This window comes from Euphorbia lathyris, chromosome 1, assembly GCF_963576675.1.
Source record: "Euphorbia lathyris chromosome 1, ddEupLath1.1, whole genome shotgun sequence".
Taxonomy (NCBI): domain Eukaryota; kingdom Viridiplantae; phylum Streptophyta; class Magnoliopsida; order Malpighiales; family Euphorbiaceae; genus Euphorbia; species Euphorbia lathyris.
The window spans coordinates 66289701-66313196 of NC_088910.1; the positions used below are offsets into that span (position 1 = coordinate 66289701).

The 23496-nt window shown below is 36.6% G+C and overlaps 1 protein-coding gene across 1 annotated transcript; it reads right to left on the reverse strand.

The window, feature by feature from the left end:
- Positions 1-558: 558 nt before the first annotated feature.
- Positions 559-17951, reverse strand: LOC136200457 (uncharacterized). Its single transcript, XM_065990837.1, has 19 exons — positions 17505-17951; positions 15838-15941; positions 14214-14300; positions 13352-13427; positions 13170-13244; positions 13014-13067; positions 12402-12461; positions 11982-12098; positions 11710-11804; positions 11412-11614; positions 10500-10597; positions 10200-10303; positions 9961-10126; positions 9695-9817; positions 9093-9175; positions 4018-4156; positions 2517-2546; positions 2073-2143; positions 559-1502 (listed from the first exon to the last, which is right to left on the reverse strand). Exons 1-19 carry the CDS (start codon positions 17541-17543, stop codon positions 992-994), a joined length of 2235 nt encoding a protein of 744 aa, XP_065846909.1. The 5' UTR covers positions 17544-17951; the 3' UTR covers positions 559-991.
- Between the last annotated feature and the right edge of the window lie 5545 nt (positions 17952-23496).

A 23496-nucleotide genomic window follows, 5' to 3' on the forward strand; every position in this document is an offset into this window, starting at 1 on the left:
ATTTTTCTGGACCTTATATCCAGCTTCTCGTCATAACCTAGTGAGGTGAGTAAACTTGTGAAGACTATTATAAAACTCATCAAGAAAGATTGAGAGGTATTATTCGTATGCCATGTCGACATGGAAAGGAATAAAAGCGCAAAGTGACTAGAAAACTAAGGTTGACTATCCCCTTGGCAAGAAAATTTTGAAGAATCCTTAGGAGGGCTTGTTATGCCTCTTAGAGCAAGATCTCCAAGGTATTTCACTTCCTAGGTTTTGAGCTTTATAGCCTTGTACTACACTTTTTTTTCTCAAAAATAAAAATATAGAGCCACTCAATTACGGTATCCTCTAGTCAGAAAAATATATATATAAAAAAAAAAAAAAAACAAAGCAAGAGCTCTTTTGGCTAACTCCTACGATGCCGTTTAGTGTTTGAGCATATCAAATCAAATTTATAGGTAAAACCTCAATCACGGCAGAACATGAGGTTGGCCGAACAAAAGGACATGCCATAGGGTTAAATTCAGATTGGGGCAAATATTTTACAAATTCTATAAGAAAAGACCAAAGTAATTATAAAGTGAGAAATTGTCTGTTTCCATTATGAGGAGGGTTATTTCTATTATATTGGAATTATAATCAATATCAATACTTTGACATTAATGTGAAAGGACAAATGTATGTTATAAACAGGTTCTCGTGCTAAAAAAGAAAATCACATGTACCAGTAACAAATGCAGTTACTAAACAAACTACAAAAGCGAAGCAGCAGCAGCTATCCATTCCCGATTATCATCATCGATCAATCCCATGGAGAGAGAAAGAGAGAGCTTTCTTCGAAAGGTGGGGAAAAAGAATTAAACCCTACTAAACAACAGCTACCGCCCATTGATGATGTACAGAAGGCCCTAAAATACAGTCACCTACTCAACCCAACAATATAGCTCAGCTCGGCATTTATCTTCCCACCTAATCAATCAATCAAACTGACTCCCAAGAATTTACATTAGTTCTCTGCTTGCTTCACTGCATCTTTTTCATCTTTGCTGGCCTCTGGAGTTCCTTCAGCCATCACCACATCATCACCAGTCGCAACAACAATTTCGGGAGTAGGTTCCTTTGTGGCATCCAAAGAAGATATAGCACCACCCTGATTCTCTGAATCCACTTGAATCTCACCATTTGGCACATCTGAATTGGGTAGGTCACTGGTATCTGGTGTCTCCCTCCACTCAACCCATACTGGTGGTTTATCATTTGAACTCATTTCTTTTATATCTTTACACAAAAGGTTCTTCGATGACTCGTCCATACTTGGTTCAGCTGCTGGAGAAGATGATGCCGTGTCATCCATGTCATCATCCTCTCCAACTATAATCTCATCATTGCCCTCACCATCAGCAACACCAGTTCCTTCATTATTAGGAGAAGAAGAAGCAAGTGCTCCTGCAGACCGCTCACTCGCAACTCTGTCATCCTCAAATGCAAACCAGTTGGAATTTGTAAAAAGCGACCCACTGAAGACACCACACATAAGTCAATCACTACAAACCACATAATTCAATGAAAACAACATCTATATCAATTTTAAACCAGTGCATTGGTAGACAAAAACAGGCAATGAAAAAAGAGCTGGAAAAATTGAAATATCACAAAATACTTCTCTAAAGTCTAGAATGCCAACAGCAATTTTAAGTCCCATTCTCAGACTATCAGAGCCCAACTTAAGCAAAATAACTTTTTTACCCAAATTTTGCCAACTCAGCCCATCTCATCACTCAACAAGGTGTTTAACTTGAACGAGACAACTAAAGTGTGGAAGTGAATCACCCAAAAAGTAAAGCATGGGGTGAATTTGGCCAAAAAGGTCAGTAGAGCTAGATTGGGCCCCGACAAGTTTATGGCTCAATTTGTACTTGCAGTCAAGACTGCAAAAGCAAGTCAGCCGCATGATCCCCCCAAACAAACAAACAAAAAGCAGCAAAGATGACTAACACAGATCATTTAATTTGACCGACCCAAAGTACAAAAAAACCCAGTACGTTTCTCCTCAAAATGTAGGGTAAGGTAAAAGAACAAGGGCTGACCTCTCCTGGTCATCTCCAAGACGCAGAGAAGAAATAACAACTTCGGCAGATTCGTCGTCGAAGTACACATCCTGAAAAAAATCTTTGTGAGAAAATTGATCATATGCATGTTAAATCATTCAATGCCACACCAGACTCAAAAGTGAAAGAGAGAAGGGATTCAAGCAATGAATAAATTTTCTTTAGGAATATTTTTCTTTTTATACAACAGACAGTTCCATCCAGGCTAGCCAATCTCATGGAAAATTTTGGATTAACCATTTACAGATATCACAAAGGAAGGGCACATGAGGGAGGAGTAAAGAAAACGTAGTGCTTTGAAAAATAATTTAAAATGAGAACTGAATATTCTATTCTATCAACCAAATTACATTTATTCAAGTTTATTACAGCCAAGAAGGAAGAGGGCAAAACAAAAAACCATCAAATGGAAGTACATATTACCTCATCATCACGTTCAAGTGAGTCATGCACCTGCAGTGCATACGAAAAAAAAAAAGGCACTGAAATTAGGAGAAAAACTATGCATGCAATAACAGCTTTGTACGGACACAGCTGAATGAAGGGAAAGGTCCTGTATAAACCCCAACTAACTTCGCATACACAATGAAAATGTAGATGTGCATGTGCATGTTTTATGTACTCTGGTATAAGTGCTGCCAGATGCTCAAGCATCAACCTATTTACTCCACTTGATTGTAATAGCAGACACACACTTCGAGACACCATTAACTCGTCATATTAGACATATTCTTCATTTTCAATTTCTCAGATAAGCAACTCATATTAACTTAAGTTCAGAGGCCAGCCATACGAAAGGTTCATTCCAATTGCAGTCCATCTAGCCTAAAATGTATAAATTGTTACCAAGGTACATTCATCACATGAGGGGCATTAACTGGCATTCTGCTATCTTTTGCAGGAGTAATTATAAATTCGCACTCCTTGACAGTCCAGTTTACCAAAGTATCACATGCTTTTATAAGCTAATGACCAATAATCCGCCCTTTGTTTTACATCTGAAACCAATGCTCGTTTTAGCTTGTTAATTTTTTCCAATTGTGGAGTACCAAATTATTTGTACCCTTGCTTTGAAACATGCAGCGACATAAAACCCATGCCAAGAAATGGAATTCTTGTTTTTCTTTCATTATCCTTGATTTATGTTTTAATCATCCTTGTTCTGATCCCTTTGGCTGAGTTTTTTTATGTTACAATCAAAAGCCATGTTAACACAGCTTACTTTGAGAATTTACAGATACAACTATTTTTTGTTATCTATTGATAGTGCCACACTGAACTTTTAACAAATTGATGACAGGAGTTCAAAAAATTTTGGTCAAGTCAGTCATAATATTTGCTCTAAAGTATGTCGCATTTCAATGAGGTACAGTAAGAGATTATTATAGATTAAACAACTTTAGCCAAACGCATGTATCTATAACCAGACTACAGATAAATGATTACTAAAAATAAATACTGTTAAAAAATAAGAAATTTATAAGAATAATTATTTAGTGAAATCACATTGAGCTAATTGTAAGAGACTAAGAGTGTTCAAGCCTGGATCAATACTTGTATGGATATTGAGGATGAAGAAAATGAAGTATCTCTCAGAGCCAGAAAACACACATGGTAGGAGCAGAAAAATGGATCAAAACTATCAACTTAAAACACACAACTATATGGAAAAGAGACTCTTAAGGGTAGCAATGCCAGCATAGCATGATCATTAGAACGACACTGGTACTTCTGTAAATTGGATTCACAAGGAGCATAAGCAGGCAATGAGGGGCAAATAACTGGTCCAAGCTTTTGTGAAGGCGAAGTTACTTTTTCACATTCACAATGCCCCCGCGTACAAAATTACTTGCTTACAAGCTAATACTTCAAAGAAACTTCTAAAAAGAAATTGAAAATACACCTCAAAAGTTCTAAAAGATACCTCATCAATGCCATCATTGCTATAAATGCCATATCTAAATGCCTGGCTTAGATTATTTGCCAAGGCCGCAACATCATAATCCCTATCTTGGTAGTCATCGTCATCACTATCTCTCCGGTCTTGGAGAGCAGTTGGCCTCCTGTCACATTTATTCCTCTCACAGAATTAATATAACATTTATTAAGAAAAATCAAGGATGAAAAGCTCACCACATCCTCAAATAGTTTATGCAAAAGACTGATACGTTTAGTAAAAAGTTTATTGTCAAAATAATACAACTAACTCGCATGAGAACTGGAAGTACCACTAGCTGGCACATACACATACTAGCATATTACTGATTTAAAATGATCTATGTTTACCTTTTGCAGAAAACTCATGTTCCAGGTAATTCGATAAAAGGCATATCCATAATTTACTTATTTAGGATCGTTCAACGGTAAACGTTATTGTCGTGTGACCGAGAGGTCACGGGTTTGAGTCTTAGGAGCGGCCTCTTGCCAAAAAATTGGCAGGGGAAGGCTTGCCCCCAATACACCCTTGTGGTGGGACCCTCGCTTAGCGGGGACACGTAGTGCACGGGGCCGCCCTTTAGGATCGCTCATGTCTACGTGTAATGAATCATATGTTCCAAAGGATAATCTGATAAAGGCATAGGCATAATTCGAAGAGGTCTTTTTCCAAGACAGGAAGGAAACATTTGAGAAACAACTACTGAATAGCAGCAGGCTAATATAAGTCTAAAGAGAGTCCTCAGAAGCTCAGTGCAGCACAAGCCCTGCATGAACCAGAGATGCAACCGGGAAGGTGAAAAATAAAGATAGAAATCACAAAAAGCTTACCATTCAGTTCCACTCTAATATAAGAAAGTAACTTCCAATCCTTACTTTTGACAATGAGGGAAGGTTCAACTAAGAGAAGGAGAAAAAAGAAAATAAAGTCCACAGCTATAGGGATGAGATGATTTTAAGAAACAACGAATTTGTGGAAGTTGAACAGCTTACAGTTGTAGTTCATAAAAGCTCATATCAGATGAGAATGCATCTTCATATATAGTTATAGTTCCTAAAAGCTCAATAAGGTTGAATATACATCTTCATACGAATCACTATTTTGTTCATGGTTGCAGATTACATTCTTGCCTGACTTTCAAATTCATGAACAACAATTTCCCTTTGTCAGACCATGAAAAGGTGGTATAAGAACTTACATCACATCGATATATATAGAGTTACTTCCTTTTTTGCTAATATATAGTCCAAGTGAAAGTAAAAGAGGGCAAATTTGGAGGCATAAATATAAAAGTACAGTTGTCGGCAAGGAAGTTTCCAGAAATATCATAGCATCGTCAATTCATATAATAGAAGATGACGAACAGGTGATTTCTAGAGGTTATATGTTAAACTAGTGTGGCATGAAACCTTAATGTGCATGATATCTACTTCAAATTTACAATCAAATGAATCCCGTTCAGAAAAGGCCTATCAAGACCATGTAAAATAATAAGGGCAAGAAGAAAACCAAGCATAAGTTGAACAGTTCATGCATCATCATAAATATCATAACTACCAGCCAAATATAAAACCTTGTTTGAAAAATGTTGGTACCAACAAATTGGATCTTTGAGGATTTCTTTATGTCAAGGAACCAATTTAACTAAAAGCTTAAACTGATACTTAAAACCCAAGACTAACTTTTATTATTATCTCTTGCACACACCATCACGTGAATGACCCTGGGCTTGAAGGGTGTACAACACAAACTCATCTTACCATGTGTTGAAATTTAATCCACAAATGGTGTTGCCAAGATTAGGGGTGTAAATGAGCTAGGGTGGTTCGCAAACTGTCCGAGCTCATCTCGGTCAAAGCTTGACTAGATAGAGCTCGGCTCGAGTTCGGATCGGCTCAAGACATTCATGAGTCAAGCCGAGCTTCCTTAGGTTCAACTCGAAAGCAGTCTCGATTGATTTTTTAATTACTATATATATTATATTAACATTTAAAAGATATAAAGACGTTTGATTTGTATTAGCTAAAAAGAAAGATATTTAAATTGCATTGGGCCTAATTAAGTTTTTTTTCAATTTTTAGTTAAAGCCCATTAACTTTTAGATTTTTACAAAGTTCTGTATTATTCAATTTAGGGGTAAAAGAAAGAAAGAACCCTAAGTTAACCTAACACAAATTCTCTTTTCACTCACTCTTCTCGTTCTCTCTCTACCGCCGCCGACCATCTCTAAGTTTTCCTGTCTCTGCCGGCGATCTGAGGTGGAAGAAGATCGCTGCTAGCCATATGAAGCTCTCACACTTTCTACCGCCCCCAAGTTCTCCATCTATCTCTGCCATGACAGGCTTGTTTTTGCTTGATTTTAATATCATTTCTGAATGCCAGTTAATGAGACTGTAACTCGTCCCGGTTAGATTGATTTTATAAGCTGTTTGATGTTAGAAGCTGTAAATCGTCCTGTCGACCTGTTTGATTTTCAAAGCTGTAAATAGTCCCTGTTTGAAAAACTCATGAAAAGTTTAGGGGTATTGAAAAAGATCATCTGACCGCACGTTTGTATCATGACTTTTTTACTGATTCAGAAACATACCAGATGTTACATGCGAATTGATCTGGTTGTTTTGTCCCTGTGCTCTGGTTATCGAAGTTTGTTTTTCCTTCCTCTGCTATATGCGAGATGTTATTTCTGCAATTTTCGTTTTTTTTTTGGAGATATTATTTCTTTTGGTATTTGTAATGCATTATAGTTTCATATCTTTTAACACGTGAAGTCCGTTCCACTCCAGAATGTTTTTTTTTTCTTTTTCTTTTGTAGGATGTTTTCATGTTTCATGCCTTGTCCTTTTGGTATTTACTGTAAATTGCAATATGGATGTTTACTGTACCTAAATGCTCTGTAACAGGGCTTGGAAAGCTTATTGCAACTAAAAACTAAAAGTGTTTTAACTTTGGATTTGTTTTTTGAATTAAGGAAAACATCTTTAAGCTCATGATTTTAAAAATTTTCTTGATTTATTTGTTTGTGTATCATATAGTTTTTTTTAAGGATTTATAATATAGTTTTTATATTTGAACATATAATTTTAGTGGTACAAATAATGGAAGTAAATTAGATACTATGCAACTAGCCTACTCTTGGAGGTGAAGTGAGGCAGATATTTTGTTCCACCATTGATTTAGTCCATTATTTTCATAAGCAATAAGAAGATATGATAGTATGTTTGTAACAGTTAATCACAAGGTTGAGCAATTAGTTTTTTTTTATATCTGTTTCCTTGTGTTCTTTTGCTTCCCGCTCCACGGTGGAAATGTTGATTTGCACCGGAGATTGGTGTAAGTCCACTTATGGATTGAAGAGAAAGAACAAAGTAAGTATACTTCTTTCTCTTTTTTTCATGTATTATAGTTAATTATAATATCATATACTCATAAAGTCATATTTGCAAGGTGATGATGAAGAAGACAAATCAACAGAAATCATTTTTCCCATTACTTAGAATTAGATTTCGTTGTGTTTTATGAGGGTTGTTTATCTTTGACTTTATTTTTTGTTAAATTTGTTGTAAACTTAAAACTATATGGTTGTATTTGAATTTGTTAAAAACTATATTTCTTTAATCTTATAACTTCGTTTAAATTTGTTGTAAATGATATGTTAACATTTTTTTAAAGTTTAAACTTGTATTTCCTTCGTTAGAAGACTAAAAATAAATAATAAAAATGTTGAATCGGGTACTTTAGCGAGCTTTTCTCGAGTCGAGCCAATTTCGAGCTCGAATCGAGCCTAAAATTATTAACTCGTCGAGCTTAAAATTTTAGCCTCGGGGAGCTTTGAGCTCGAGCCGAACCTCATTCGAGCTCGAGACGAGCTTAAAAATTACGAGCTTCGAGCTCGAGCCAGATGCTTTCTACTCTCGAGCCGAGCCTGCCCATGTTCGGTATCGGTTCGGCTCGTTTATATCACTAGCCAAGATTCAAACCCTCGACCACTTGGACTAAGAGGCTCTGATACCATGTCAAGGAATCTATGAAGCACAGAAATTTCAACATGCCTGCCTATCACGTTTCCGATACGTTTCGGATACGGAAACTCCCGGAAACTGTTGGGATACGTTTCGGCTACGGAAACTCCCGGAAACTGTTGGGATACGTTTCCGATACGTTTCGGGGCCGTTTTTGTAATATTCAAAAGTTGGATACTCGTATCTGTCCGGGAAAAAACTATTGCGTTTCATTTTAGAAAAAACATAGGTAAACAGAGCAAGTATGGTTGATCCTTACTTCTTGGTGAAGATGGAAATATCCAAAGGAGTATGTGCTGCGATAAATCTTAGGTAAACCAAAAGACAAAGAGGAGAACTTTAGATGAACCGGAGCTAGAATCCCTACTTGTTGGTGAAGATAGAAATAAAAATTGAAGAAATAGATTTTTAGTATTCAGGAGGACAGCTTTCATTGTTTTATCTTATTTTCTCGGAACGTTTTTTTGACATCATTTATATTTCATGTATTTAATAAGTATGTTTATATAAGAGTTTTATAATTTCTTTTATATGTATTTATTTAGTTATATTACAAAAATTCAAATATAAAAATATATTTTTAATATTTATAAATGTGCCCCAATATTTTTAATATTTACATGTTTCCCCCACATTTCCGTGTCCTATGGTTTATAGAAAAGACTTTTCCCATGACCGTGTCAGTGTCGGATACCATTTCCGTATCCGGGTAACATAGCAAGGAACCCATTGAGAAAGCTTAAGCTGATAGTTAAGGCCCAAGAATAGCTTTTATTATTATCATTATATATTGCCAATATTTTGCACATTTCACATTCTTTTCGTCTAAGTTAATGTCAATGGCTCCATCACCAGAAATGCAACACAAATAAATAATCACCATCCCAACATATTCCATTTTCCCATTCCTTCCTTTTTATTGGTCAGGTGGCAAGAAGGTGTTAAGGAGCAAATGAAGCACACAGTAGAAGGCTAGAAGTAGCAACAAACAAAATGGATTGGCAGTATAAACAAAGCAATATCAGCTATGCTAAAAAAACTTACCCACATGCCCATTGATAGACATTTTCCAAAGCGTTGCGCTTCGTCAACACATTTGCATGCCAATCACTCCATTCATTATTTCCCTAAAAAGAAAAAAATTATGATAAGCAACTTTAAGTGGCAGGACCAATTATAAGCTAATTAAGGCTTTATCAATAATGTATACATGCTGAAAACATAGTATTATCAACTACAAAATTGATAAAGGCGGCATTTGTTAATTCCCAGCAGAAGGAACATAAAGCTATAACACAAACAAAAATTAGATCAAGAGATGAATAAAGAGCAAAGGTAAAGACAGCCTCCAGAAAAAGATGTTCAGACCTTAATTTTGAGATGCACAAATAATAAGCGCAAGATCAGCTACATTATTGAATTATGTAATAAATGAAGGGTGTAAGAAGAAAAATGGTCGACTAATTTCATGCGTATATGAGCAATAACTGATGATTCGTCATTAGTTTTTGTTCTATGACATAGTAGAATGATCAATGTCTACTTCATAATTTTTGCTCAGGCTGACACATCCCCAAGCTGTTCATGAGATCATAATATCAATTTTCTTCCTACAATCATTTGACTATGAAAAGAATAGGACAAACCTGCAAGCAAGCCAAAATATCATTATTGCTATTCCCCAACTGAACAAGTTTATTGGATATACGAGTCAAGTGACCAATATTCCCTATCCTCGGTGGTGGTCTATCAGCCCCAGGAAGTGTTGGCTGCAAAAGAATGAACAGTTAACATGCTTAAGCATTAATAAACATCCAAAATACAAGAAACACCTAATTAATTAGGGTGATGGGGAACCTTCAAATCCACCACCAAAGAGGTATTGGCATGAATTAAGTGACTAGTAAGTTACCTTTCCTGGGTCAGCTGCCAATATGAAATTCTTTTCTGCCTCAAGTATTTTACCAACAAGATTACATTCACGAAGAAGATGTTCAATGAGAGTAGCATTCTTGCTCTCCAAACATGAAAACAGTATGTTCTCTACGTGGTGATGCAAAAAATTATTGTATGGGTACCTACATTAAGACAGTCATTGAGTAAAACCTGGATACAATTGATCTTCAATTTATGACAGGTTCAAGAACTCACTCAAAAAACAAATCCAAAATCCTTTGAACTGCTCCAAGTCGAATCAATTCCTTCTCAGCAGGTTCACTTCCAACAGACAGTAAGACTGAGATGAATTCTACAATCTAGATTTGAGAACAAAAGTGTAGATCAATAGTCGTCACAGTTTGAGCAACTCAATACAAGGTATCCTTACAAATTTCGCAGCTATATATCAAATGTGAACCCCAGCCAACCCAGATAACAGCAAAAGAAAGAGCATAGAGAATAAAATACTTAATTACAGACAGAAAGTTCGTTTCAGAAACATATATGATTCACCTTCAGCCGGTGTTTTCCAAGAGGTGGTTGCAATTTGCCATATGTAGTCAACAGAACATCTTGGGTTGACGAAATAGCCAAAAGTTTCAGCAGATTCCCTGAGCAAAAGATGATAAAAGATTATGGTATCCCGCCACAAATATGATATAATGCTACTGCTCATGACATAATGCAAATAAAATGCCAATACAATATCTCACTCAGTTTTCAATTATCGTACAACCCCGACCTATCCTACTACTACCAGTTGAACTGTCTGTGACCATAAGCATGCATTGGAACATCCATAAGACAACAAATGATCAACCATAAACACCACATGTTGAGAATAGTCATACACCACCACCACCAGTTTCCTTCCTCGTACCACAAAGGATAGAACCCGTGGAAAACGATTCTTGACTAAGTTACATTATGACTAATGTCACCAATGAGCCCATAAGTTCAGAAGAGAAAAGTCATTACTTTGATCACAATGTAAAGTAGGTTAATCGCCATATACTATTCTGCAACCACACTAGCACCACCCAAATAAAATACATTTCGTTATGCATGCCAGCAGTGAAAATGGAAAAGGCTTGCAATAAATACGAAGAATGAGTCATCATCGGTCTCTATAACACTATTCATAATTAGACTATATCACAAAAAGAACTAAGAGAACAGACGGAGCAGATTTCAGATAACATATGTTTGGGACCATTCATCACATGCTTGAAGTAAAGAATTCTCACGATCAGTCAATTTGGTGATGAACCACCATATTGCTCCTACCCAGCCTTTTGGATAGAGCCTATAGCATGCCTCTTTTAGGCTCCTTACACCTTCCTTACCAACCAAATAGAAATAGGGAATACGAAGAAAGGCAGTTCACATATAAATTTAGCTAACAGGGTTAAAAGAAAATCTCACCTAAACTGTCCAGCATGCCAACAACTGTCTCAGGACTAGCAGTTACTGTAGAACCATGATTCAGCTGACGATTATACATATGATATGCCCCCAAATTTAGTTTCTTAGGATCTAACAATGATATGCATATAGACAATGAGTTGACAAGGACAGATTTCGGACGTGATTCTTCCAAAGCATGACGAAACAATCTTCCAATGAAACTGCAGAATTGAAAGCAAAGAAAGACCAATAAGCACATGACAAGAAAAACAAAAGTAACCTGTTTTGTGTCACAAAAAAGAGAAAAAAACAGTACTTTGGGCTGGAAATTTTAGCAGCAAGTCCAGGAGGAGCAAATCGTGTTATTGCACAAAGTGTTTCGGCTGCATTAGCATGCACTTCTGGGCAATCCTGCAAAATACAAGTCCAACATTTGTGAGATGCCAAACTCACTATTAAGATCATAACTTACAACATACTTATTTAGCATCAAATCATTCATCAAATGCCCCAAAATTTCATAAATAACCATATTGAAGAAGCTAGTCAAACAGGGAAAATAATCACTCAGATGATTGTTGCACGTACAGAAGAACTGAATTTGTCCACTATCATCTCCAATACATCTGTTTCTTCTATCCACTGCATAGAATCCATATAGCTGGTATACATATGTTCATCAGCACCAATCAAACGTATTAATACCTGCATAACAAGAATGTATGATCGATAAGTACATAACTCCAACATGAACAATTTAATTTTTTTCTTAGTGGCTCTAGAAGGGTGGTTGATATTTAAGAGTTTTATGTACAGTCGCCCTCATAAACTATAATATCCAATAAAGTAACAAACACACAAGTCTGATCACTGGTAGAGCAGGAGGGTAATGGACCAAAATACAAAAAATTTGCAAAATGGAAATATATAGTCAAGTAACAAGCACATTTAAAAAGGGGTTATGTCATTATCAAAAGCATAGGGGAGCTCTTAAAGTAAAAGATGAACCTCCATAATAGATGTAATGCCAATCAAGTCAACGAGTTGTGTAAGAATAAGCTGATGAGCCTGAAAGACAACAAGGGACAGTAGATCAGCTAAACAGGCATAAATAAGGGTTATAACTTTAATGGCAACGAACAACCATAAACAATTCATTAGAACAATAAAAAGCAATAAATGTCAAACTAGAAAAGGTATATAACACCCAGTAACCCCTCAACTGACATAACTTAAAAAAGAATTATTGCCTCATCGAAGTTATCATTTCAAAAAGCACTATAACAGTGCAAGTTGTAAAAAAAAATAAGAACTTCTTCAAAGTATATGCATCCTTAGTCTCTAATATGGTGGTCTCCATCAGTGCACTGATCTCAGATTTTAAATCCACAAATTTCAACCTCTTATTCATTTACTCACCAATGAAAACACAGTTCAAAAATTGACTTCTAACAACAGTATCAACATGTAATCAAGAAGATTGGGCACCCAATAAACAGAAAGGAAGCATAAGTTCGAATCAATATTAAAATTTGAACTTTTTCCTATAAAATGAAGAAAAGGTCCAAATAACACATCAAAATGAACATAACAATGAACAAAAATGGGGTAAAGAGTTACCTTAATATACTGCATAAAAGGCACTGTCTTCCGCAACAACAGACATATCACAACCTAACAATAAATAAATATTGTGGATAAAAGAACCAGACAAAATAATAAGGCACCTCCCATTTCACAAATGAAGGAGAAGGAAAACAAAACATGATGAAATACCTTGCTGAAGTACCCAGCCAAGAGTGTGCTGTGTGAATGTTTTGGTGCCAAAAAGGAAAATAACAAATCCATCAACTGTAAACAAACAACGAAAGAACATCAACTTAACACACAATGAAAAGTCATCAATGTAAAGCCTTCCACAACGGTATGACAGCCATAGAAAGGGAGAAATATAATACCTCCTCATCCTCCACTAGCGTTTTCAGAATTATATCAACCTCACAAGTAAATATCTCGCAAGCAATAAATGGAAACCTAAGCACAAAGTGAAACAACAATGTCAAGGGAAAATTAGCTTAAGAACACCATTGCCAAAGACATAAATGTCTTGTAAGTAAATAAAACCCTAGTTGTTAAACACGTGCCTCAGGCGCGCCTCACTCCAGGCTCAAGGTAGTGAGCCTTGATTGCAGAAAGCGAGGCCCTGTTTAAAAGACTCTCACCTTGTGCGCCTCGCCTGGGCCTCGGAGCCTGAATCAAGGCGCGCCTCTGTGTAAAACAAATGTTTGACTAATCTCAACCACTAATATAATTTAAATAAGATCTAAATAAGAATATCAAGAGATATAACTAAATATAGAAAGACTAGAGAGGGAAGTGCAGTAAAGTAAAGAAGAGTCTCCTCCACTCCACTCAAACAGAAACTGGACAGACACACAAAAAAAAAAAAAAAAAAAAAAAAAAAAACACACAGAAGAATATCAAGTGACAATGAATGGTTATTAGTTTAGTAGCATTACTTTGGTACTTAGGTTAAGCCGTTAAGCATATGTAAATGTCTCTATGAAGTATGAACTTAACTTGGTGTTTTTCACATTTATGTTTCTATATGGTTTTATTGTGTTTGTGTGTTCGTAAGTGTGTTTTTTTGGGTTTATGCTTTAACTAGTAAAAGAGTGCTTCTTTTTTTTCTGCGAATGCGTCTTGCATTGTGCCTTGAGCCTAGGCTCCAGGATCCCTTAGTGCGCCTTTAACAACTATGAATAAAACCCATCCAGATATCAGTATCATCGGGCAGCAATGCCAACATGTCTATCTTACTTGAAAGTCCGCCTCTTTTCAGCATCCTCAGGAGCTTCTTCCACTATATAGCGAATAAGCTGCTGAACCTGAGTCTTCTCCCGCAAACTGCAGTTAAAAACAACATATAAACAACAGTCAAGTATCTAAATGACATAAACTTCCAAAAACAATTAACGTTCACTTTAGGAAAGAGATCCAAAGGTACACAAGAATATATGCTAACGACTTCCAGCCTATGTCTTCAAGGAAATTTATAAGCATGCAAACAGAACATTCATGAACAATTTCCCACATAGTCACTCCAAAAAAATGCTTTTGAAGACATTAAAAGTGAGGAAAGATGGAAAGTATAATGTATCTGGACATAGATGTCTAGATACTGGAGGATAGCTTATGTAGTTAGACATGTATTCCACACATTTTCCCTTTTCCATCCTTCCAAACAAACATGGCCTAACCAATTAACCAAGGAGAGGAGAAAAAAAGTAACCTACCTAGTGATAAACATTTTATCATATCCTTAAAAAAAAAAAAAAAAAAAACCCCAACATTCTCACAGGCTTGTAAGTTAGGATAAACTTGAGATATAAAAGTATTTGTAATTGGCATCCCAACAGGTTAGCAAAGAAACTGACCAATTTGACTCTTCAACAAATTTGTTGTTTGATATATCTCAAAAAACGTTAAGAGGGAAATAACACTTGGAAAATTATTTAAAGCACAATTCCAAAACTGAAACTTGAAAAGAAAAAAAAATAGAACGCATAAAGAAATTTAAATTTAAGAAACTACTTTGTCATCAATTTTTTTCATCTTTGATCCTTTTAACCGAAGAGAGTATGAATTAAGTGATTCTCATATTGATCAGAATAAAACGAGCCTGCCTAGTTCGCAAACTGTTCGAGTTCGAGATCGATTGGGCTCAGCTCGAGTTCGAGATCGGCTCGAGCATTAATGAGTCCGAGTCTGAGCTTCCTTGGGTTCATCTCGAGAGTTCATGAGCAGACTCGAGAGTTTTTTTAATAATATTATATAATATATATATTATTGGGTTCGTAGACTACATGTTAAATTCGAATTTGTTAGATTCTATATTTGTTTAATCTTATTACTTTGTTTAAATTTGTTGTAGATTGTATGTTTGTTTTTTGGAGCTCAAATTTGGTATTCCTTCATTAGAAGGCTGATTTTAGATAATAAAATGTTAATCAGGTACAATTAAGTATATTCAAAATTGTTTCAAAACGAGCCACTCGATGAGCTTCGAGCTCAAGCCGAACCCGATCTCCGAACTTCTCGAGCCGATCCGAGCCGATCCGAGCATGCCCCTGTTCGGTCTCGGTTCGGCTCGTTCGCACCCCTATCATGATATGCCAGAAAAGGCTTTAAATCTTATAGCCTCATAAGGGAAACCAACTTGTCAATTATTAGCAAGGATCTAAGAACATAGTGACTTTTGAGGTCAACTGTAAACATAGATACAAGTACAAAAAGCACCATATTTAATAGTCATACTAGGACAAAAGCCCTAAATCCCCAAACTGAGAACAGCTAAATTACTAAATTAAGAGAAAAAATAAAAATTGCACAAAAAGCCTTAACCATGACACAAAAATGAAGGAACTGAGTAACAGAGCATTACAAATTGATGAGACGCCCATTCAGGGCTTTGCATTCTTGAATAATTTCATCTTCATCAAGAAGCTCCTCTAGTGTGAAGTTGTCCTTGTCTAAAATTGTCTCCACCTGTATTTTATATAAAATTACTCAGAAAGCATAAATAGATGATAAAAAGAGAGCACAAACATTAGACTTCGATTAAAGCATTACAAAGACAAAAAAAGTTGAGAGAAACAGAGAGAAGGGCAGTTAAGGTAACAAATAGAAAATAGATCACACCAATTTTGTAGGGTTTCCATCAGAATGACTGAAAAATAATTCAAAGTGTCTTTCTTAATTTCTATGAGCATACTAACTTAATAATTCGAAGTGTCTTTCTTAATTTCTTTTCTGAAAAATAAACCATGAACCTCTATAGCTTTAACTCTTCACTTCACCTCAAGGTACCAGTTCTGGATGCATATTTGACTCTTAAAAAGTTAATGGCACATGTGCGTGATCCCCGAGTACGAGGAAAGCAATTAACATAATAAATGTAACCATGAAGGCAATGATATGCAATCCAAACTCATGTCTAAGTATCTTAAAGACGTTTCGTTAGAAAATTAAGGTACTTCAAAGCTATCAGGACACCAAATAGCAATTTTATCCTGTGAAGTATTCTTGGAAAAATAATGAAGGTAAAATCTTAAGACCAAGAAAGAGAAACATTACTCAGAAAATCCTATTAACTTTCCGCATATTGACCTTTTACAACAAGGTAAATTCGATTCACTAAGATTATAATGCATGATGTAGTTCCTCAGTTTATAGAAGAATCAATCTAACTGCATGTTGCCGAGAAACAAAAATAGATAATGAAAGAAGCAAATTGAAACCGAAGCTTGAAATGCACTTTAGAGAACAACTAAAGAAACCATTACCATGATTGTAGTCTACAGTTTTTCATCAGTTCCATAAGTTATTCCCCAAAATAATCACATGTTCTCAACATTTCTTTTTGGTTGAATTAAATTGTGGCAGAGGCAACCATTTCAAGGATAAAGAAGTGTTCAAACAGTTATTTTGATCAGCAAATTGTCCACTAACAACTAAAATACTAAGTATAAACAGTATCAAAAATTAATGACATACATAGTTCACTTCCTACTAAAAAACACTGAAACTTATACACGCTCGATGTAGAAAGAAAAGGATTACAATTTGTTCGAGGTCACTGTCCCAAGGGTAAGTAAGGATACAACCATGTTTATCTCTCAAGACAAGTAACCCATTTTCATCAAAATGAACAAAAAAATCAACTTGCATAAAAGAAGTTCAAGCCAACTAAGTTATTATTACCAAATTATTTCATATCGACCCACTAACCTCCGGGCTTCTACCAAAAGAAAGAAAATGGAAATTGAAATATATTATAAAAATGGAATTACACGTTACAGTGCTGAATCAGAAAAAATATTCAGTTGATGTGGGTCCCAAATGCTAAACACAACTCAAATTGAAATGCCCGTAGCCTTCAATTTTTCCCACACTTATCAGCAATCAAGATGATAAATTCAGACAGCAAGGAAACCAAGAAATTCAAAGAAAACAGCAAACACATTTTCCAACACATGAACATGAAAGAGAAAAAATGAAATGAAACAGGGAACTAAGAAATGCCAAAAGAAACAAAAATGAAGTACACACCGGCGACGCCGTGGAGAGCCCTGCCATACGCCAAAACATCTTAAAAGTTCACCAAAGAAAACGCCTCCGTCAAAGGAAACCTTAATCAGATCTGCGAGCCCCAACAAACCCTAACAGCCCCAACAACAATCTACAATCAAGAATTCACGTCCAGATAAAGAAATGAAGGAAAATCAGAACAGAAACCCTAAATTTTTAGAACTATAAAAGCTCCACATTAACTTCTCGGATCGGATCGAATCGAATCAAGGTAAGGAAGATGAAGGAGAGCGAAACGGAGAGAGAGAGAAGGAGAGGAACCAAAAGCAACCTGTGATCGCGGGAGGGAGGGAGTGAAAAACTATATCCCGATAATGAAAAAAATTATATATTTTTATATTTTTGTTAGCGAAATATATGTTTTGATAAATACAAAATTATGAAGCAGAAGTTAATTTATTATATATGTGGTATACATTTTAATATATGTTTTGCTAAATTATGTGTTAGTTGCCTAATCCTCTAATGTTGGCCGCTTATCGTCCCATGGCAACGTTTATGGTGTGCCCCCTTCAAGTTTGCATAATGCTCATTTTCAATTTGGAAAATCAAAATTATTTTATCTTTTTTTATAAATCAAAACCCTCGTCCTCATCGTATAATCCTATTGGTAGAAGTGCATATTTACTTTCTTAGAGTTAGGGTTAGACTATACTTACTTTGTTTTTTACAAAGCAAGGTTAATTTTACTCATGTTTATAAAAAAATTGAACGAATTGGTTTATTGTTATTTGACTCGTTATTTAATTGTTACATCGAACTTTTCAAACATTAATTATATTTAAAATGATTCATGTGTTACTAACACAATTACAAATAATTCATCAAAATATCGACAACAAAGTCAGTTACGTATAAATTAATCGCAAAAAAAAAAATTATCTAAAATGTTTGCTATATTATTAGCGCAATTACTAACAACTTATCGAAATGCATGAAACTAATCAGGCATATTCGGTTTAGGCAGAAACTAATCAGATCATCCTAACATTCATTGGACATTTAGATCCGCTTAGAGAATACACAATTCTTCCTAATTGGGATACTAGGAATATTGGTCTAACTAAAAGTTTTTGAGCATGAGCGGTATTCTCATACTTTTACGGATACCTACCTCATTTTGGATTTATATCTGCTCTTATGTAAGGGGTCTCACTCCCTCGAAAAATACTTACATTTTACTTACGATATAGTGAGGTATGGACATTAAACAGTGATAAGCCCACTGAAGTTGGATGTCATGCGTCGGGAGCGGTCCCTTTATAAGCCTCAATTGTCAAGTTAGTAAAGATAATCAGTATTAGATAAATAATGCAGAAAGAGTGAGGCTCCATTCTTTGGTTACATGTAGCCTTTGTATGGGCTTCGGATCCTTTAATTAAAGTTTGTAATGCCTTTAGCTTATGATTAATCTAAAAGTCAGGTCCTGAACAAAATGGTCTGATTGGGTCATACGGGTTGGACCTCGCTTGGTTATTATCCCTAGGTGGTTAGGCTGGAACCACGTCATTTATCAACGGGCCCGAAGCGTGCAGAGTTAGGCCTAAGGCCCAAATGCCTCATCAAAAAGTCCCCCTTTTGGTATGTATGTCGAGCTATTCATTCGAGTTTATTGAATCATGCTCTTTTAGGTGGGGAGTGATAAAATAGGGTCTGACTCCTTTGGTGAGGATAGTTCGAGGCGCTCTCATCATTTTGTTGATATTGGGGACATTACTATATGAGAAACACATGCCCTTTCTCTAGTGGGGTAATAGAAGATTCATGTTGTATTTATGGATGTGTGCATGCGTGTCCTAGTGCCTTCTTAAATATCAAACAAAAGGGGCGACACCTTACATGAGTGATGATGATTGTGACTCTTGGTCCTCCCGGGCTGCGTATAAATACATGGTCATTGCCTTTTATGGAAATGTTTTTTGTGAAAGGATGTTAAAAATTCAATTTGTTGTCGTCGTCTCTTATATGGGTATTTACGTGTATGATCGGGTGGTCATTTCCCTCTGATGATTGTGGGACATTGCTTTTCTAATTGTTGTGCTATAAACTCTTGCGGAATGAGAGGTTAGTCCATACCTCCCATTTTGAGTATTCTATCTTCTTTCATCTACTCTTTTATTTTATTATTATTTTTTTTAAAGGGGTGGGGTTCCTTATTTTTTATTTAGCCTTAGAAACCCATTTGAAGTATGTCTAAAATGGTTGGTGGGTCACAATTCATCTTCAAGGGTGATGTCGTTCGATGGTAAATTACCCCCTTCCTAAAGGAGAAAACGATCAAAGGCAAAGAAAATAGTTGAAGACGGCTCAGAGTTTCCCTTTACTTATGAAGTCACTCCTAAGATTAAAATCCCTAAGGAGCAAATGACAAAAGTAGAACCTTACGTGCCCCGCCCAACGAGGGGGGTTCAAGAGAACCATTAATTAGTGGTGATCGATCTTCCTAAAACCTATCGAAACGTTGGAGGCTTTGATTTCATCTATCAAATGTTTTTTTGAGACAATGTGGCCAATGAGCTTATCAAAGAAGAAAGGTTCTTCTAAAGTTATATTTAGTGCCTTTAAACGCCTTTTCGTGGCAAAATTGAAGTTTTTGAAGGATTCTTACAACATCATTATTGATAGAGACTTGGGGGCGATTGCGATATGTTACCGAATTGGGCGGTCATTGAGGTTGTGGTGTCGTCATTGATAGAGAGGGTGAATGAGCAAGTGGGACCGAATTAAATGATCCTTGGATCATTTGGATGACGTGATGCGACTGCCACTGCTCCCTTTCTCTGTGGAAGTTTTGTGAGAGTTTAACTTAGCATTTGGCCAAATAATATAGAATGGTTAGACCTAGTGGATTTATATTCAATGTGCCAGGAGAATGGGGTTAAGGTGATGAGCATAGTGTTCTACAAGTTTTTTAATCATTTGTAAGGGGATAAGTTTAGGCATGCGGTATGGTTGCACTCGAAATTCAATGCTTTGAGAAGTTGAAAGATAAGCCTTTGGAGTGGAGAAATCAATTTTTGAAGGTGCCTATGACAGGTATGGGCTTCCATTTTGAAAAAAAAATGGAAGCAGAATCTTACGTGTCTAGGCACATAGATAATGGAAATATAACTGATCCTGGTGGAGGCCCAAGACATAGAGTGCCTATTGGGGATTCCGAGAGAGGAGAAGCGGGATACCGAGATCCTAATTCAGAAATTTCTGAGTAATGATTGGTTCGTCTAATGGACCTCGAGGATGACCTTTGTAATCTGAATAGTATATAATAGTTCTAGTTGGATGGGGTTTGACCACGGGGTTTGGCTGAACTAGAGTCTATAAAGGTGAAGGTCATGAAACATTAAGGTTGTTATTGGGATGGGGTTTGTCTTTTTAGTCGACTTTTCTTTCTCAATTTCATTTTTTAACTTGTTTGTTTTCTATTATAGTGTGATGGATCCTGAACCATCTGTTGGGTATTCCATCAACTTACACATGTTGGAGTTTGAGTATGAACTATTGTCGCTAGTGTGGCATATAGATTAAGTGTTCATCCATTTACTCTGAAGTGGGATCCATTCTCAAATTAGAACCAATCTATCGTCTGAATCATGAGGATATTTTTGTCGATGCTCGAAAAGAGTGTGAGGCAAGAGTTTGTGGGAATAGTGCCTTCGTAGCCTGATGTTAGAGAAGATGGTGTGTTTAGGTATGTTATTGATATTGTGTAGATTTAGCAACACCATAAAGCGTCCATGTGAGGCGCCGTTGGGATCAGCCGGGGCACTCCGATGCCTAAGTCAGTAACCTTCTTAAGAGAATAAACTATAATGACAAAGCAAAGCTAAGAAGAGTGTGTAAGTGTACCTCTGTTGTCATGTTACAAGGGTATTTATACAGGTTTGAGTGATAACTATAATAACCTTCTCTTTAATGTCCCTTTAATGAAGAGTAATGCTCTTTCAATGTAGTTTAACTCCATCCTCTAACCTCCGAGCTTTGGCAGGTTCTGAGCTATCATTAATGCTAGTTAAATGATAGTGAGTTACGCTATATAATCATCTATTTCTTCCAGAGGCGGATTTCCATATGAGGCGAATCCCTTTTTGCCTATCTTGGGCGGATCTTTGTAAGAATCCCTAGCACGACACTGTATTTCCAACTATGGCGGATCATAAGTGGAGCTCTACGAGACGATATCGTATTCCTGTTATGTGCTATGTGGCGGATCATAAGAAGGAATGCTCAAGACGACACCGTATCTTTATTTGTACGCCATATATATCTTGGAGGCGGGCCTTTTCTCCCTTTAAGCCCTATTCGTTAGGGAATATCTCCAGCTTAGCCCTTCATGTTTCATGTCGGATGTTATCAGAAGCCTCCCCTAAATGGTCTTTTAAGTTCTTTAGGACTTCTCAGCTTCCTCGCATGCTATTAGCATTTATTGCACCTGACAGACACCTTTATCTAGGCCAATGATGTTTTTATAGGTGGCAGTTCTCAACACGGATTTCGAAACTATTTAATCATTTCACTAAATAGAAAAGGCTTTCCTTCAACTTCTTTCATCTTTATTTTTGCTCTCTATGATTTTCTTCAATCATCTGCAGAAGCTTAATCTCTCTCTCTACCTTTCGATTTTTCATGTAAGTTCATCTTTCTACTGTAATCTTTCCATTCTTTCATGAATTCTTGTTTATTGAATGCTTCTTTCATCTTCTACTTCTTCTTCCAAGAGAACCTTGAGTTTGAACTTAAACCCCTCTTTGGTGCCTTCTTCATTTCGTATTCCTATTGCGACCATGAAGGCCCAAAACCTTACCTCTGGAGAAAAAGCAAGTTCTTCTGCTCCTAAAAAGAAAGGGGCAAAATCCCCTAAAATGGAGGTGGCCTGTTTTAGTTTTAGCTTTACCCTCCTGATAACTCTTCAATCTCTATATTCTTGGCTCCGAGCAGCTTCTTGCTAGGGGTTATTTCGTAGTCTATCAAAGCCACGTTAAAAGGGGCTTTGGTTATCCGGTTCCCAAGATGGTTGGGGACATTCTTGAATTTTTCTATATCCCTAGTTTCCAACTGCACCCAAACGGTTGGTTAGACTTAATATTGGATACTTACTTGGCGGCAAATCTTGGCTTAATTCTGAGCCCTCACATTTTCCAAACTCTTCACATCATGTCCAAGTGTGGGGTGGAAAGTCACATTACCTTTTCCAAATTGAAAGGGTATTCGCCTTTTCATAGTAAGATGTCGAACGTCCATCGTTGGGAGCAAAGATTTTTCTTTGTGAAGATAGTGGAAGGCGTACCTCTCGGGTTTCCTGACGGATGGAACTATAAACCAAAAGAGAAGGCGAATCAGAAGTTTTACCTTACCCAGGAGGAGAAGAATACTCTATGGATTCTTCGGTCTCTCAAGCACGACTTTTGGACGTATGACCAAGCTTTGGCCATTATGAAGTTTGGCGACCCCCCTAGCGACGATACGGGACGGAGAGACCCGCTACAATTCTTTCTATGCTTTTGAAGGCATCTTCTGCCTTTTTTTATCCGCCTTATTAACCTGCTTTTGCCATTCGCCCCTTCTTGCAGGGGGGAATTAACGCCAAGGATGTTATTATAGAGAGGCGGAAACTTCAGGCAGCTTTGGTCGCCCAAGAGAAGGCGAACGCTACGCTTAGCAAGAAGGACGGGAAGCGTCCTGCGACCTCTGGTGCTCAAACCCCTCCTTCTTCGAAAAAGGCCAGGGCGGACGGTCCTCCTCAGGAGCAAGTTTCACAATCCGGCGAATCGGATCAACAAATGATTCCGGCGAAGACTTCTAAGGTCTCCTTATTCTCCTCTTCCTTTTCTCAGGTATGCCTTTATTTTTGATGTGTTTTTGTAAAGAATATTAGGATTTACATTTGTCTTAGCTTTGCTTTTCGTTTGGATTTTCAGTCTTCAAAGCCCGACCTCGGAGGTTACTGGTTATCCAA

Excerpts from the sequence above, each read along its gene's own strand:
- LOC136200457 (XM_065990837.1), bottom strand. The coding sequence starts at position 17,543 with ATGTTTTGGCGTATGGCAGGGCTCTCCACGGCGTCGCCG. Across the intron at positions 15,942-17,504 it reads GGCTCTCCACGGCGTCGCCG|GTGGAGACAATTTTAGACAA; the intron begins GTGTGTACTTCA and ends TATAAAATACAG. Across the intron at positions 2,547-4,017 it reads GCAATGATGGCATTGATGAG|GTGCATGACTCACTTGAACG; the intron begins GTATCTTTTAGA and ends TATGCACTGCAG.